The 15,473-nt window shown below is 52.8% G+C and overlaps 2 protein-coding genes across 5 annotated transcripts in view; one reads left to right on the top strand and one right to left on the bottom strand.

Moving 5' to 3' along the window:
• Ighmbp2 (immunoglobulin mu DNA binding protein 2) overlaps positions 1 to 3,792 on the bottom strand; it is a 28,458-nt gene extending 24,666 nt beyond the window's left edge. The window contains exons 1-3 of one of the 2 annotated variants that reach the window (XM_074050674.1): positions 3,142 to 3,548; positions 2,353 to 2,522; positions 1,171 to 1,356 (exon numbers count right to left, since the gene is read on the bottom strand). Coding sequence is in view for 1 of the 2 variants with exons in the window: in XM_020184978.2 (XP_020040567.1) it covers positions 2,353 to 2,522; positions 3,637 to 3,722 (256 nt within the window). In the remaining variant the exon portion in view is untranslated. Of the gene's footprint in view, positions 1 to 1,170; positions 1,357 to 2,352; positions 2,523 to 3,141; positions 3,549 to 3,636 lie in introns of those variants that run through there. The other variant, XM_020184978.2, reaches the window with a different exon arrangement.
• An 8-nt stretch (positions 3,793 to 3,800) lies between these two features.
• Mrpl21 (mitochondrial ribosomal protein L21) lies at positions 3,801 to 14,299 on the top strand. 3 transcript variants are annotated; one of them, XM_074050680.1, is made up of 8 exons: positions 3,801 to 3,958; positions 5,967 to 6,024; positions 7,561 to 7,646; positions 9,341 to 9,504; positions 11,483 to 11,535; positions 11,985 to 12,088; positions 13,865 to 14,081; positions 14,183 to 14,299. In XM_074050680.1, the coding sequence occupies exons 1-8, from the start codon at positions 3,859 to 3,861 to the stop codon at positions 14,214 to 14,216; spliced, it is 816 nt and encodes a 271-aa protein (XP_073906781.1). In that variant the 5' UTR covers positions 3,801 to 3,858; the 3' UTR covers positions 14,217 to 14,299. The 3 variants fall into 3 exon arrangements, with proteins under 3 accessions (XP_073906781.1, XP_020040573.2, XP_020040572.2); XM_020184983.2 differs by having other exon boundaries at positions 3,821 to 4,063; XM_020184984.2 differs by lacking the exon at positions 13,865 to 14,081.
• The last annotated feature ends 1,174 nt before the right edge of the window (positions 14,300 to 15,473 follow it).

Below are 15,473 nucleotides of genomic sequence, written 5' to 3'. Positions count from 1 at the left end.
AATGTATCTGACCTCAACGAATTGTTCCAAACAAGCAGGACCATCAATGCAAGCCTTAAGATTACAGTAAAAACCTCACATTAGGAGGGGAGAAGTAAGGCCAACCACCTGCCCCGTGTCAGTGCCAGGTGATAAGGGACAGCAAAGCACAGGAACGGACAGAGGGGCGGGGCTATTCTAGAAAGAGTATAAGCTGGCAGTATGGCCAGCAGGGTGGACACTGGGTAAAGCGAGGCAGATGCACACGGGGAGGAGCGCTCTGCAGGCAGAAGCAGCACACAGGTGTAGGAGGGGCAGTGCGTTTTCCCCTCTGCCTGTGATTGTGGCTCATGTCACCCACCCATCAGGTGAGTCTGAGGAGGTTCCTTATCTCACACCCCCACAGTGAGGGCTCAGCAATGCAGTGAGACTTGTGCCTGGCACCTGAATGGAACCTCTCACCCTCTCAAACTAGACTGGAAGTCTGAAAGGGCACAAGGCAAGAACTGCTCTGACACGGTGCTGAGGAGGAAACTGGCCCAGAATAGGGCAGAGCCACAAAACGGTATAAACTAAGTCCTAGTGCCCTCCCTGAGCCCTGCAGCCACAAACAGTGCCACTGCCCTTTCTGGCTCAGGCCAGTCTGTGCAGGTTTTGGTCACCTGGAACAGAGGCAGTTCTGAGGGAAGCAAAATCAACTCAGATAAAAGGCAGCCACCCAATTGTTCACACCCCTTATCTGAAATCTATATACAGTGAGCCCCATCTGCACCTTTGATCTCACCTGTCTCCTTCCCTAACTTTATAAAGACAATGCTCCTTGGGGGTGGAGGCTGGGCTCTGTGGCAGGGACCAGACGGCCACATGCTGCCACAAAGGATCCCCTTCCTACTGCCATTGTCCCTCACCCCACCCACCCCGCCCTGCATTCTGAACCACTGAGATTTGAGACTGCTCTCTGGAAGGTGGACAAATAACCTGCCCTGGGTATGCTCAACTGCTGTGTCCACCCACCACCATTTCAGCTGCTTTTCCACTCAAAGCCTGCCTCTGCTGACTTCCTGCTGACTAAGCATGCCGTGATCTCACAGGTGAATTGCTCCACAACACTCACTGAGTGGATGTGTAGCTTTACCCTGAGGTTTTAGCACTCACCAGCCACCTCACACACACTCAGTCCTGCTTACTTACTCCTGATGTGACAGCAATGCCATAGGTACCACTGCTCCCTGTCTTTGGAGAAGAGGTGCTGACTCCAGCTCACATAACAAGAAGATCAAGGGGGAAGGGCATGGTGGTTCGTGCTTGTAATCCAGGCTACTCAGAAGGCATAGAAGGATAGTAGTCCAAGCTGGCTCCAGGCAAAAATGTGAGCCCCTATCCAAAAAAGAAAAAACTAAAGCAAAAGGGCTGGGGGCACGGATCAAGTGGCAGAGCTCCTCCTAGCAAGTGCAAGGCCCTGAATTCAAACTGCAGGACCACCAAAAAAATTGTCAAGATGTCAAGCTGTGCCCGGGTCTGACTCCCTCACTGCCTTCCCTGCTCCCCTCATCTCATCTTCTACAAATCCAGCCAAGACTCCAGCAACTGCTGGGGCAAGAGTCTGAAATTACGATATAAAATCAAAAACTCTGTCACCATCAAAGCAAGGCAGAGACCTTCACAGGGAAAAGCACAGCACCGACAACACTGCTGTCTCTGGGTTTCCAGGGCTGGTGTCTTCACAGCACTCCCGGTTTGCAGTCTAGACTCTTCATCTGGCCTACAGTGTGGCTCAGTGGTAGAGGACTTGCCCAGCAAGCTCAAGGCCCTGGCTTCTGTCCCTAGCACCCCAAAAAATAAGCTGTCCTACCCTTCTGGCAGGGCTGGCACATGCTTAATCAAAGGGTGAGAGATACTTGGCACTCTAGAGCCACGCACACCACACATTCAGCAATCTGTACCCATTCCGCTGCTTATTCTATAGAAATGTAATGAAAGGCCTATGTGATTTTAAATTTCTCTGACACCCATATTAAAAAATTTAAAAGAATCATGTAATTGCTTTTAATAATAATTTTACCTAACCGAATACATGAAAAATATGATCATTTCAATATCAATATTCAAAAAAAATTACTCCTTAGCTATTCCCAACTACTTTTTAACTAAATCTTGGAGACCTGGTATGTAGTTTAGCCTTGTAGCAATCATTAGGTGTGAGTCAAGTGTTCTAAAAACTATGTGTGGCTAGTGGCTCCATTTTGTGCAGTGCTGATACAGACAACACAATGCCTTGCTGCCCAGCGAGGCCTGCCGTCCAGTCTGGGAGCACAAGCTGCAGCCTGAACACCAGCAGTGCTCACGGCCTACCCGCATCACTCATCCACATACCAGAAGTGAAGCTGTTACTGGGAAGGACTGGTGCAGAGCCACATCGGCCAGGCTCGAAGGTGACCACAAGCTGTCCACACAGCCCCGTGCACTGGCTGGATACCTGCAGCTTCAGCAAACACACACCCTGGCTCTGGAGTTCCTTCAGAGAGCTGTTCTCCTGCCAGAACCTGGAAGACACCCAGTACCATGCTTCAGGATTTGTACCTTGACCAGGTTCTACTTCTGCCACACAAGAAAAGAGGGAAAGGAAGACAAATCTGGGCACAGGTGGTAAATATGCCCCATGGGGGTCTTGAAATATGCTCCATTCCCAAACCTGCTCTTCCCACAGTCCCTGGAGCAGTTCCTGCCAGACCCTGACCCTCCTTCCAGTTACCCAAAACAAAATCTTGGCACCCCAGTCTCTCACACTCAATGCCCAGCCCAGATTCAAGGCCATATCACCATTCACTTGGACTAAGCAGAGCCTCCTAACAGCCTTGCCTCTGGGCTCTCCTGTCCCAGGGCAGCACTGCCACCTGAGGGTGCCATGTGGTCACCTCCCTGGCTTGGCCTCAAAATCTGGGGCATGCTCTGCAACAGTACATAGAGTCAGCTGCTCAGCATGGGCACTGGGCCCTCTCAGCCCCACCCCTGGCTGTCTGTGCCAGACAGGTCAGAGCCATGGCTCCAAAGTCCCACCACCATAGAGGAGGAGCTGGGATTCTGCTAAGTCGGGGTGACTGCGATAAGCCCATCCAACCCTCAAACAGCCACGGCCTGACCTTAACAGGCCACCCACTTCACCTGTCTCCGCCTCTCCTTGGACGGAAATGACAGTGACAGAGGCCTACTTTGTGGGGATGGCACGGGGCGTCAGTGGATGGATGCCTGCTAACCCGTCCCCATCCTGGCACGTGTTTTCTCCATTTGCAATCCGGGTCTCTGCCGGCTCCCACATCTCCTTTGAGAACGTCTTGACCCCCTCACAAGCTAGGCCCCCACTTTTCTTCTGCGAGAGGCCACCCTGACCTCGGGGGACGGCGCTCTGCCCTGGGTCCCTGTCCACTCGGCCTGACCACGGGCGGACCCCGCACCCCGCCCGTCTCGCCGGGCCCGCGGGGCGGAGCGGGACCAAACAGCACCGAGGACCGTACGCCCACAGGGAAGTATCGGGGCCCCAACGGAACCGGCTGCCCGGAGGCGACCAGGTGACCGAGCAGGAACCGGACGCGGGGTCGGGAAAGGACGCCCCGCCAGGCTGTCAGCCGAGCCTCCCGAGGGACCGGCGCCCGCTCGTACCTGCGCTCCTGCACCTCCGCGTCCCTCTCGAGCTCCAGCAGCTGCAACTGTTTGGTCACGAAGGTCTCCACAGTCGCCGAAGCCATCGCGGCTGCAGACCTAGGCCCGCTGTCACGCCGGGCCGGTGTCCCCGCCGGACTCGTGTTTCTGGCCGGGCTCGTGCGTCGACGCACGAAGTTCGCGCCGCTTCCGCTTCCGCTTCCGGTCGCGGCTGCAGGAAGCATGGCGACGGCCTGGGCGGCTTCGGCCTTGGTGGGCTCCTTGGGGCGGCTAGTGTGTGCGTGCAGCCGCAGTATCCTGGCAGCTTCGGGGTCCGGAGCCGGTGAGACCAGGGCGACCGGGTGAAGGGAAAAGGCGAGGCGAGGGGTCCAGCTTGGTGTCTTGTGTGTCGATCGCATGCGTGGTGAAGGTTGCGCGGGACCTGGAGGTGAGGGTTCAGACCCTGGATCCTTCACGTATAAGCTTAAATACTGAGGATGGCCCTGCAGCCTCTTTACAGGACCCATACACAGAGCAGCAAACTGAGGCCCCTTGAGATACACCCGAAGGTGCTGGAAACTTAGGTCCACACAAAACCCTGAACAGGTGTTTATAACAAGTCTATCCATCACCACAAAAATTTGGAAGCGATACAGCTGCCTTTCAGGAAGCGGGTGGTTAAATTAAGTAGCACACCCGTACAGCGGAATATTATCCATTCTAAAAAGGGATGAGCTATCAAGCCAGGAAATGACCTGGAGAAAACCTAAATGCACGTTCTAAGGGAAAGCTGCGTACCCTTTGGGATTAGTAAAAACATCAGTGACAGCCGAGACATGGCGCCATACCTGTGCCCAGATCCGCAGAATATCAGCCCCAAGAGTGGCTCTAATGCAGACTGTGGGCCTTGGATGATAATGACATGTCATCATAGACACACAGAATGTAGTAAATCTGCTTTCTGAAGAAAGCTAGGAAGTCAGCCTTGTGGGTTCCTGGTGAGGTTGGGGAGCGAAATGTTCCAGCCAAGGGCAAGACTCCAAGCTGGGCATGTGCCTGGTGTGTTCCACAATAGCAAGAAAGCCAGCGTGGCAGATGCAGGTGAACAGGGAAGGGCAGGAGAGATGGATTCAAAGAGACCATCAAACAGCCCTGCCCTTCAGGCACTGCAAGGAAGGACTTGTTATTCCTACTGAGAGGGCTGCATGATCTGACCACCATGCTACCAGAGGGAACCCAGGGTGAGAGCAGGGTGCTGACCATAACCCATGCAAGGAACACATTGACTACTCTTCACTTGTCTCCCTCCATCATGAGCCAGCAGGCTTGCTGATAGGTTGACTGAGAGGTGAGACAGAAGGTCAAAATGACTGGGGTTTGGGGCCTCAGCTGGCAGGATGGTTTGCCATGGTGTGCAATGGGAAGGAGTGGGAGAAGAAGACAGGGAATCAGGGCCTCTGTTATTCTTATGGTGCCCGTCAGACATGCTGTGGTACATAGACGGATGGCAGGGCCAGGAGTGGAGTCTAGGCTGTGCAGTCTAGACAATAAACTTGGGAGTCACCAGCATAAACCTATTTGATGGCTGGGTATGGTGGCACACAGCTATGGTCCCAGCACTTAGAGGCAGAAGCAGGAGGATCCAGAGTTCCAGGCCAGTCCAGGCTACATAGTGAGACCCTGTCTCAGAAAAACAAGCCAAAAACCACATTCCTTCCCTCACTGTTTCTGAGGGTCAGGAATACAGGAGCAGCTGGCTGGTTCTGGCTCAGTCTCTCCTTAGATTGCAGTCAGGCTGGTCAGCTAGGCTGCAGTCACTGCACGGCTCCATGGGAGCTTGAGAACCCACTGGCAGGCTCATTCCTGTAAGTTCTGGCCAAAGGCCAGGTCTAACTCCTAACCATATGTGCCCATCAGAGGTCAGAGAGCTGCATCCAATGTGGATGCAAATCCCAAATTTTGGGAGCCTAGGCTTGGAAGCGAGGTACCGTCACTTCTACCACAAGCTGGTGGCCACATAGACCAGCTCATATGTAGGAACAACACAGAAAGAAGACAGAAGGCAGGGCTCTCTGACTGTCTTGCAGGTCACTGTCACATGGGCACAGAACAGGGTCAGAACCTGACAGGTGCTTGGTGGTCAGGGAAGGCCCAAATGGGTGGGTGGCTCTGATCGTGTGGTGGTGTACCCAGAGATGTCTGGGTAACCAGGAGCCACAGGGGGTTTTGTTTTGTTTTGTTTTGTTAGCCTAGGTGTTTTCAGAGATAAGTTGAGATGTGATGGGCTAAACCAGACCCCAGAGCAGACCCATGCATTTTGTGGCAGTGATGACTGTTTTCTGTTCCCTCAGCCTCCGTCTGGCCTGCTGCTCAAAGGTTCAGTTCACAGAGTGCACCGTTTCCACAAAGGTAATATCAAAACGTGGGTCTGGTGGCTTCCTTTCCTCCTTCTCAAGTTCAGACTTCTTATGTTGGGTTTTTGAGAATGTTTAAACTTTTGACAGGCTTCTCAGACCTTTAAATAGAGACAGAGCTGTGAAGGCCAGGGACAGAAGTGTTTAGGCCTCCCTTGCTGGCTGTTGTCACGAAGCAAGATTTATGACCAGGAAGCTTGGCTCGTGAGAGGCTGTGTCAGAATCTCTAGGAAGAGCACTTGCATCATTTAGAAAAGCATAGTCCTTATTAAAATGTGACACTTACAAAACATTCTAATTAATGTGAACTGCAGAAAGCAAATTGGACAGTCACAGTCCTCAGTAGGAGTAAGCAGTAGCAGCAGGGCGGAAACGGGAATACCCATAAGGAGGTCAAGGGTTCAATGCCAGCCCAAGTCCAGCAGCCAGGGACAGCCTGCAAGGCACTGGCCTTCTTGGGTGGAGGTCATGTCAGCACTGATCCATGCAAGTCTGCCAGAATTCAGCAAAGGCAGACATTTAAAGAGCTCTGAGCCAGGGCCCTGCATGGCTCAGAGTGGTAGAGCGCTTGCCCAGTGTGGGTGAGGCTTTGGGTTCCATCTGTGGCACCTGGCATATAGCTGCAGTCAAAAATTGCTGCTTATGTGAATAAATGAATAATATTTTTTAAAATTGCTGCTGACAGCTGCTGCTGTGGCACCAGCTTCCTCCGCAGCAGGAGACTCAGCGCCTCTGACTCTCAAAAGGAGAGGTGGAAGTACTGGGTCTGAGAACAGGAAGAGACCCCATTGTTCTAGATGGGCCTGTTCTCCCCTTTCCCCACCTTCCTGCCAGCCTCCATTGGTCTTCATCTGGCCTGTCATGCACAGCCAAGGAGGCCAAATGTCACACGGCACAGAGGCTTTTAAAGAACAGCTGTTCCTCACCCCTCAAGGTCATTGCCATGAGTTCATGTTCCCAGGGGGCTCCAAGCCCAGCAGGCTGAGGAAGCATCCATTCATTGTGTGCAGACTTGTGCAGAGCCCTCCTGTGTGCCAGTGACAGGCACAGTGGGCTGGTCCTGGCTTGAAGCCTGCAGGTCACCCTGTGGAACTGAATGCTGAGAACTCAAGCATCTTTAGTGTCTGATTAGCCTCTGTCCTAGGGTTACACCAAAGGTGGGGGTGGTCCTAAAGAGCCAGTCCCTCAGGGGAAGGTGGCACAAACAATGTATACACACATAAATAAATGTAAAAATGGTAAAATAAGCCTGCAGATGTGTGTGTGTGTGTGTGTGTGTGTGTGTGTGTGTGTGAGAGAGAGAGAGAGAGAGAGAGAGAGAGAGAGAGAGAGAGAGACAGTGCGCGCACGCATCCAGGCTGGTGCTGTCCATGTGGGAGGACAGCTCACCTTGACTGGGAAGTGGAGTGTTGAACAGGCCTGAGTCAGGGACATGGATCCTTGTCCCTCCTGACACTTCACAGAACTGTTTTTTCGGGGGGTTTAAGCTGTCTTGTATGTGCATGTGATGTTTATGAAATGTTTGTTACAGATATGTTCCTAAAACCTCCCTGAACTCACCACCTTGGCCAGAAGTTGTTTTGCCAGACCCAGTGGATGAGACTAGACACCATGCAGGTAAAGACTTTGTGGGGAGTTAAAAGGAAAGGGAAGTGCTGAGCGCCCACTTCAGTCAGCCACCAAGCAGGTTCCACATTGTGGGTGCTCTGAGACACAGCACAGTGTAAACACTCATGTTCATTTTTGCCAATGAACACCAAAATTAAAGAGGCTCATTCAGTGAACAAAAGCCCTCAGGCCACTGTTGGGTTGCAGACAGGTGAAGCAAGAGAAAGAGAGCGGTCCACCTCTGTCTCCCATTGTAGGTGGACATGGGGATTCAAGGACAGAATTCTCAGGCTGGAGGAGTGGCTCAGGTGATAGAGCACTTGCCTGACAAGCACAAGGCCCTGAGTTCAACCCCCAATACCACCAAAAACAAAAGAGTTCAAGGCCAGCCTGGCTAACCTTGGCTCAAAAAATCCGACAAACAAAAGAAACGATAGCAGAAGAACTGAGCTGATGAACTGAAGCTGGTGCCACCCTGGTGCTGGAGGGATGTCCAGGATATCAGGCATTGAGGCCACATGGAGCCCACATCAGGAGGGACAGTGTGGCTGGCCAGTTTCCACCACATGGAAGAGCTTTCCAGAAGCTAGAAATCCACGCATTGTTGAGTGGGATCTGCTGGTATTTGTGATACTGCTTCGGGGACTGTACAAGATAGCGCTGTCCCTCAGGGTCTGTAGACTGGTTGCAGAACTTCCCGCAGATACCAAAATCCAAGCTTGCCCAAGGTCATTTTGTAAACAGTGAAGTATCTACATACACACTGCACACTCCTCCCATATGCTTTCAACCAACTCTAGCTTGCTTTTGTGCCCAACATGAGTGCCACTAAGTAGTTGTTCCACTATTTTGTTTAGGGAATTATGACAAGGAAAGAGTCTGTATGTGTTCAGTACAAATGCTAGTTCTTTCCTGAATGTTTTCTACCTGAGATTGAATTCATGGTGTGGAACCCAAGGGTACAGCGGCCAACTGTGCATTGAGAGTTCTAGCCTCACTGCCAGGTGCAGCCTGTGCCTTGACTCCACGTCCAGGAGCTATCATGTCTTTCCTGTATGCCAAGCCCAGGCCAGGGGTTTGTGCTCAGTGAGTGCATGTTCAGAGCAAAGGTGGGGCAGGGAGGGTGGGGGTGGAGAATGACACGCAACTGTGGCCCGAGCTGGGGCAGTGACAGCAGAAAAAGAAGGAGCCACGTGAGGGACAGTGCAGGTGAGACCCACCTAGCTCACTGGATGTAACACAGGTGCACTTGATGCACAGGCCTCTCCCTTCACTTCTCTGGGTTTGCCCATTCTCCAGCCTACTGGTCTTAATAACCAACAGGAAAAACAAGGTGGAGGTCCCGCCCCACCCCAGAGCTGTGGCACTCTAGAAATGGAGCCAGGCCCTGCTGTGTGTTAGGCAGAGACCCACAGGAGGCCCTCCTCTGTGGGTCTGGGGAACCTCGTCTCCAAATCCCATGTGCCACAGTGCCAGCATTCCTGGAACAGCAGTCGGACCCTGTGCCTGGTGCCTGTGCGCATAGGATGGGTGAGCTGGACTCAACAGCCTACAGTGTGCTCTGCTAACTAGGGTCCAGCCATCACATCAGCCCTAGAACCCCACACCAGGCACTCCACATCAGCTGCCATGGGAAGTTGGATGGAGGACTAGGGTGAGCTGCTACCTCTCCAGGCTGTGTGACTGTGCCTGCTTCCCCCCAGATGTCGTGAGGAAGGTGAATGAGCTGATCGCCAGAGGCCAGTATGGCCGGCTCTTTGCTGTCGTGCACTTCGCCAGCCACCAGTGGAAGGTGACCTCGGAAGACCTGATTTTAATTGAAAATGACCTGGACATCAAGTGCGGAGAGAGGATCCGAATGGAGAAGGTGAGACTGTCCTGTATCCTGTAATTCAGGAACCCGTCACCAGATGGAATCCTCGTTTCCCACTTCATCACTGAAGAGGTTTCCTCACTCTGAGCTGAAGGCCAGCAAAGCTGCAGTGGGGGTAGAGCTGAGAGGTGACCTGGCCCAGCAGTCAGTCTCCCCCAGGGAAGCAGCAGCTTCTCTGAGGACAAGAGTGCAGTCCATTGTTTGTCCCACGCCTCATTAGTGCGTCCCATAGAAGACTGCTGGAGCTCGGTGCAGGGGTGTCTGGTGGAGGCCGTTTCTCTTAGCCTGAGGTGAGAAACCTAACTATGAACCAGTAGCCCCCAAAGCTCTCTTCCCCTAAAACGAGGTTGTGACTTTGTGAGCGCAGACACATTGCTCATTTATTGTGGTTCTTGAGATGGGACCCAGGGACCCAGGGCCTCCTGCACACTAAGTGCACAGTCTACCACTGAGCTACACCCCAGCCCCAACCTTATGTATTTCAGACATTAAAGAACACGTGCGCTCAGGCTGGGGGTGGACTCAGTGGTAGAGTACGTGCTTAGCATGTGGGAGGCCCTGGTCCAGTCACCAGCACCAAAAACAATGTAAATAAATAAAGTAGGACACACTGCAGTGTAACTATAGCCTTTCGAAAAGCCATTACATCTGGGCGCTGGTGGTTCACACTTGTAATCCTAGCTACTCAGGAAAGAGAGATCAGGAGGATCATGGTTCAAAACCATCCCAGGCAAATAGTTCTTGACACTTTTTCTCAAAAAACCCTTCACAAAAAATAAATAAATAAATAAAATAGGGCTGGTGGAGTGGCTCAGGGCAAAAGCCCTGAGTTCAAGCCCCAGTACCGCAAAAAAAAAAAAACGAGAAAGAAAGCCATTACAGGCCATCTCTTGATATCTCAGAAGCAATAGCTTTCAGGACTCCTCTGTAGACACCCATAAAGATGCATGGTCCTCAGGCCCCTTACGTGAAATGGCGTGGTGTATGCACATAACCCACACAGACCCTCCCCTGCACTTTAAACCGTGTCCAGATGCCTAACTTACCTCACATGTGGAAACACTGTGTAAGTAGCTGTCACACAGTGTTGTTTAGAGAACGATGATGAGAAAAGTCTACATGTTCAATGCATTTTCACATTTTTTCCCAAATATTTTCAACCCATAGTTGGTTGAATTTGTGGATGCAAAACCCAAGGATACTGTACTTTGAAATGTTTTCACATGAACCAAAAATTCACAGAAAGCCCGTCAACATAGATTAGATGGGAAATCCAACAGTAGAGAACATGTCATGCTGAAATTAACTCTAAAAATACTTATTTTTCTTGTCATTATTAAGTACATTATTTGTTGATATTATTATATATTTTGCTAAGTTAGCCAGGCATGGTGGCTCACGCCTGTAATCATGGTACTTGGGAGGCCAGTGCAGGAGGGCCATGAGTTTGGGCCCAGCCTGGACTGCATAGTGAGGTCCTGTCTCCAAAAAAAGTCCCCCAACATGTAAAGCCTATTGCGCATGGGATGCAAATCCATTTCCATCTGCCCCCACAAGCTAGCACTGTAGTCCCCAGCTTGGAACTGGGCCTGCACTGAGAGTGCAGGTGAACAAAAACCTCAGTACTGTGAGCTTCCAGAGACATCACGGCACCACAGTCTTGCTGTGTGTTGTTCTTAATCAGCTTAGGTAGAAGGTTAACAGTTAATCTGAACGTGTAACCATGACATCAAACAATTGAATTTCATGCAGCCTGCGCCCAAGGGGCTGGGCATTCACACAAGACAGCCCCCTCGTTACTGGCTGTATCCCCTCCTCATCAGTGCTAGAGGAACAATTAGTCGGTAGCAGATCGGTCCTAATCACAGTGTTTTCAGTTTCAGTGTGTCCACATCGCTTCCTGTTCGTAGTGACTGGTGTAGGACTTTGTCAGAAGGAATCAGTGATAAATGCTCCTGTCTCATTTTCTCAGGTCCTGCTGGTCGGGGCAGACAACTTCACGCTCCTCGGCAAGCCACTTCTCAGGTAAGGAGCTGTTCCGTGCTAGGCTCTGTCCCCTGAGCACGACACAAGTCCATGTATCTATCATGGGTGTTTGCGTCCCACCATTGCTCTGCTGCCAATTCATTACAGTATGTCCATCAGGACTTTTCTGACGCACTCCACAGAAGTGTTCTCTGTGCTTTGCTTCTTTATAGTTCTCAAGATGATTACGGAGAGGGTATAAAGCTCATAATCAGCAAAAGAGACACTGCTTCATTGTGGGGATTCTCATTTTAGTTTGTTTTCTTTTGGTTTGGTTTTTGGTGGCACCGGGGTTTGAACTCAGGGCCTCATGCTTGCCAAGCAGGTGCTCTACCACTTGAGCCACTTCACCAGCCTGGGATTCTCATTTTAGGATCTGTACTAAGGTATAAGTCAAATTGAGAACTAATGAAGGCACAAACACGGCCTCTCATTTTCCCTCCTTCTAGTAAAGACCTTGTTCGAGTCGAGGCCACAGTCATTGAAAAGACAGAATCCTGGCCAAAAATCAACATGAAATTTAAGAGAAGGAAAAACTTCAAGAAGAAAAAAAGTAAGTCAGACATGGTGTACCTGGCATCCTATGGTCCCACCACTGCGGTTGTCACCTATGTCCTGCTCCTGGGGCCAGCCAGGAAGAGGCATTCCTAACAAGTGCACCAGGGTTGTGCAGGGTGAGGAGCCCCTGAGGGAACTCCCACTGCCCAGCTGTGACCCAGCCAGTCACACAGTAGCCATGAACTCTCACCCCCCTTGTGACTCAGCATAACACGTACCACGAGACTGTGAGGGACGCTGGTGGCATCTGGGGTCATGCTGGAGATCTGGAAGCAGCTTGCACATCCACCATGGGAGACAGAGGCACAGAGAGCTCTCTGGGTGGAGCATTTTGTGGCACTGCACTCCTCAGCACGGGGCTGGGCTCAAATCCTGATAGGACAGTGCTGCCAAGCGAGACTGACACTCAGGCACTCTCCCGGTCATGGGTAGAATGGAACAGAAATGCTTTAAAGAGACCTGGGACCCAGGACACACTGGCGTGACTGCCTTTGCAGGGCAGCGGGGGAGCAGAAAGAGGAGCACAGGTGGAAGGTGGCACAATGTGCAGTGATCTTGTTTCTAGTTGGTCATCCCATAGGCCATCCGAGTGTTATTCCATCCTCCTGATGCCACATTAAATCTTTTTAAGGGAAACTGCCTCAGCAGGACGGAGGCGGTCAGTGCAGTGTTCTGAAGGCCATTAAAGAGAGGTGACCAGAAGGGTCTAAGGCCAGGGCTGGGACTGGGCTGGGCAGGTTTAAGGAGTAGGGGGCTTTTGCTGGAGGAAGAGCTCATCCAAAGACTGGAGGAAGACAAGAGAGGCAGGGCTCCCCAGGAGGCTGCCTAGGGAGAGGCTGGAGGATGGCAGCCACTAGAGAAATGTTCAGAGTGGGTAAGGCCTGAAGCGCCAGTTGCCTGTGGGAGGGAGCAAGCAAAGCAAGAGACGGTGAAAAGCAAAGGCTGCCAGACAGGACCAGAGCCTCAGCTGGGAGCTGCCCCAGGGGTGGTTCTGGCAGGTGCCACATGGGGGCTGTGGGGCCACCGGGTGAGGCTGAGAAGAGTCGGGGTTAGTTCACAGGTGCCGGCTTCGCCCTCTGGGTGCTGCATGTCTCTGTGGAGGGCACAGACAAGCCATATGATGGGTAGGGGGGAAATAGATGGACCAAGGTCGGGGTAGGTGGAGGGCAGGACAGTGGGATGTCACCCAGGATGGCGGATGGCTGGGCTGGGGAGGAGGGGGTCCTCCATTCAGTGGGGGAGCTGGTGCCTGGGCATGGATGTACCACTGGATGTCCTGGTACACAGTGCAGGAGGAGTTTGGTGGTGATAAGGGACAGGACAGAGAACACCAGCTTCCATCTGGAGAGCAGGAGGGTGGGAGGGGGTGCAGCGGGCTCCTGGAGCAGATCCACTTTCCCTGCCTTACTCTGAGGGGCAGGTACATCCAGGACAGCAAACTGTGGGGCAGATGGGGTCTCAGTAAAGTAAGTCTCAGGCCTGCTGCTGCTGACCACCTCCCCCACCCATTCTGGAGGGGAATATGCCTGGAAGCCAATGTGCTTGGCCTTGCTCTCCCCATAGACCCTGACTCACCACTAGTTACCTGCTGTGTTCCAGTCAGATACCTGGCATTGGTCCCAGAGCAGCAGGTGTCCATAGCAGGTAGAGGAGGCCTGCCCTGGCAGAAGCCTCCCCAGGACACCAGCCTCATGGTGACCAGCAGGGGGCATTGTTATGTGTGCCCCAGACAGTAGTGCCACAGCCTCTCCTATCCATCTGTCACTCCCAGGTGGCCTCGGAGTGAGCAGATGGGTCCTTCCCGCCTCCAGAGCTCAGGGACCAAAGTGTGATCTCAAGCGTAGAGGCGAGCATGCAGCCATGAGGCCTCTGGTGTTTCAGCCAGAGGAGCTGCAACAGCTGATGCAGCCCTCAGAGCGAGCAAGGCACAACACGAGAAACACAGCCATGCAGGACAGAGGACGGAGCCAAGGGCTACGCTGTCCAAGGCAAGCTGGTACCAAGGCCGGTCTGGGCAGAGCCCTCACCGCAGCTAGTTCACAGCCAGTAAGCTCTGGCTGAACCTGTGACAGCGTGCTCTCTCTTTCAGTTATCGTGACCCCCCAGACCGTCCTCCGGATTAACACCATTGAGATCGCTCCGTGTTTGCTCTGATTGCCAAGCTGGTATTTAAGACGTGTAAAAATAAACTTGTGTTTCCCAAGGAGCCTGAGTTTCTGTTTGGCAGAGTAAGTGCAAATCTGAGTGGCGCCACTAGGAGGAGAAAGCAGCCCCGGAAGGGTGAGGAGCATGATCCGGGGGGCCAGCAGCTAATGAAGACCAAAGAGCACTCTCAGCGCAGGGCTAAGGGAGTGATTGGGCTCACTTTGCACTGGGGTGAGATGGACAGGAAGAGGAGTGAGTTCCAGCCCTGAGTTACCAAAAGCTGCTCCAACAAGCTTCTACTCTTGTACCTTTGCCTCACTTGGTCTGGCAGGGAAGAGTCGCCGTGCAGGTCCAGTGGCCTTGGGCAGTGCAGCAGGCAGCCAGAAGGGCAGGCCAAGCCAGATCCCAGAACTGAGGAGAGATGCTGGGGTAGGCACAGCACATTCTGGGGACTGACTGACAGTGGGGGGCAGAGGGGAATTCAGCTGGCTCCTGACAGCAGCAGGCAGCTGGGAAGGGCTTGGACTGCCTGGGTCTGTTATGCATGGGTCAGGCTATGGCCTGGAGGACCCTTGGGAAGATGATTTACGGAAGAGGGGACGAGATCACGAGCCCAGACCTGTGGTCTACAAAGATGAAGAAAGGAAGGACCTGGAGGGAGCTGGGAGGAGGGACTCAGGTGACCCCAGGCCCCTGGTTACATGCCATCCCGGACAAGAGTCACTCACTGGGCTTTCAAGTAACACAGAGCTGTATGACCATGGTAAACAAAATGTTCACCTCCATATTTCCCACCAATGCCTGGGAAGTCACCCTGAGATCTGAAAACAGGAAAATAAGGAGGTCCTTCTGCCAGGTACTCTTGAGCCAGATGCTAGTAGCCCTGCAGGACACCCAGCCTGGCTCCCTGCCTCACCCCCTGTGTCAGGGAACTCTCCTGTCAGGTACCCCTCCTGTCAGGTACCCAGCCCTCTTCTGGACACCAGAAGGCCTTGCCCTCTGGGTGTATTGGGGTGGTACCCCTCTGGCCACACTTGCCCCTGCAGCCTCCATGTGAAGGAAGGGGCCACTGGAGAGCCAGCCAGACTTCAGGGGCTCCACACTGGCTGGGGGCATGGCAGGAAGGTGGGGGAACAGAACCTCAGGTGTGGAATGTGCCCCCTGTGTCACAGCTATGTCTGGAAATTCTAGCAAATTTCTAATGCTCGTGTGTGTCCATCTCAGGAACTGAGGGT

This window comes from Castor canadensis, chromosome 1, assembly GCF_047511655.1.
Source record: "Castor canadensis chromosome 1, mCasCan1.hap1v2, whole genome shotgun sequence".
Classification (NCBI taxonomy): domain Eukaryota; kingdom Metazoa; phylum Chordata; class Mammalia; order Rodentia; family Castoridae; genus Castor; species Castor canadensis.
The sequence above is the reverse complement of the archived record's forward strand: the minus strand, read 5'-3'. Positions and strand labels throughout refer to the sequence as shown.

Bases quoted from the DNA above. Each gene is read 5' to 3' on its own strand.
- Mrpl21 (XM_074050680.1), top strand. From the start codon at position 3,859: ATGGCGACGGCCTGGGCGGCTTCGGCCTTGGTGGGCTCCTTGGGGCGG. The intron at 9,505-11,482 runs GTGAGACTGTCC...TCATTTTCTCAG, and splicing joins AGAGGATCCGAATGGAGAAG to GTCCTGCTGGTCGGGGCAGA. The intron at 11,536-11,984 runs GTAAGGAGCTGT...CCCTCCTTCTAG, and splicing joins CTCGGCAAGCCACTTCTCAG to TAAAGACCTTGTTCGAGTCG.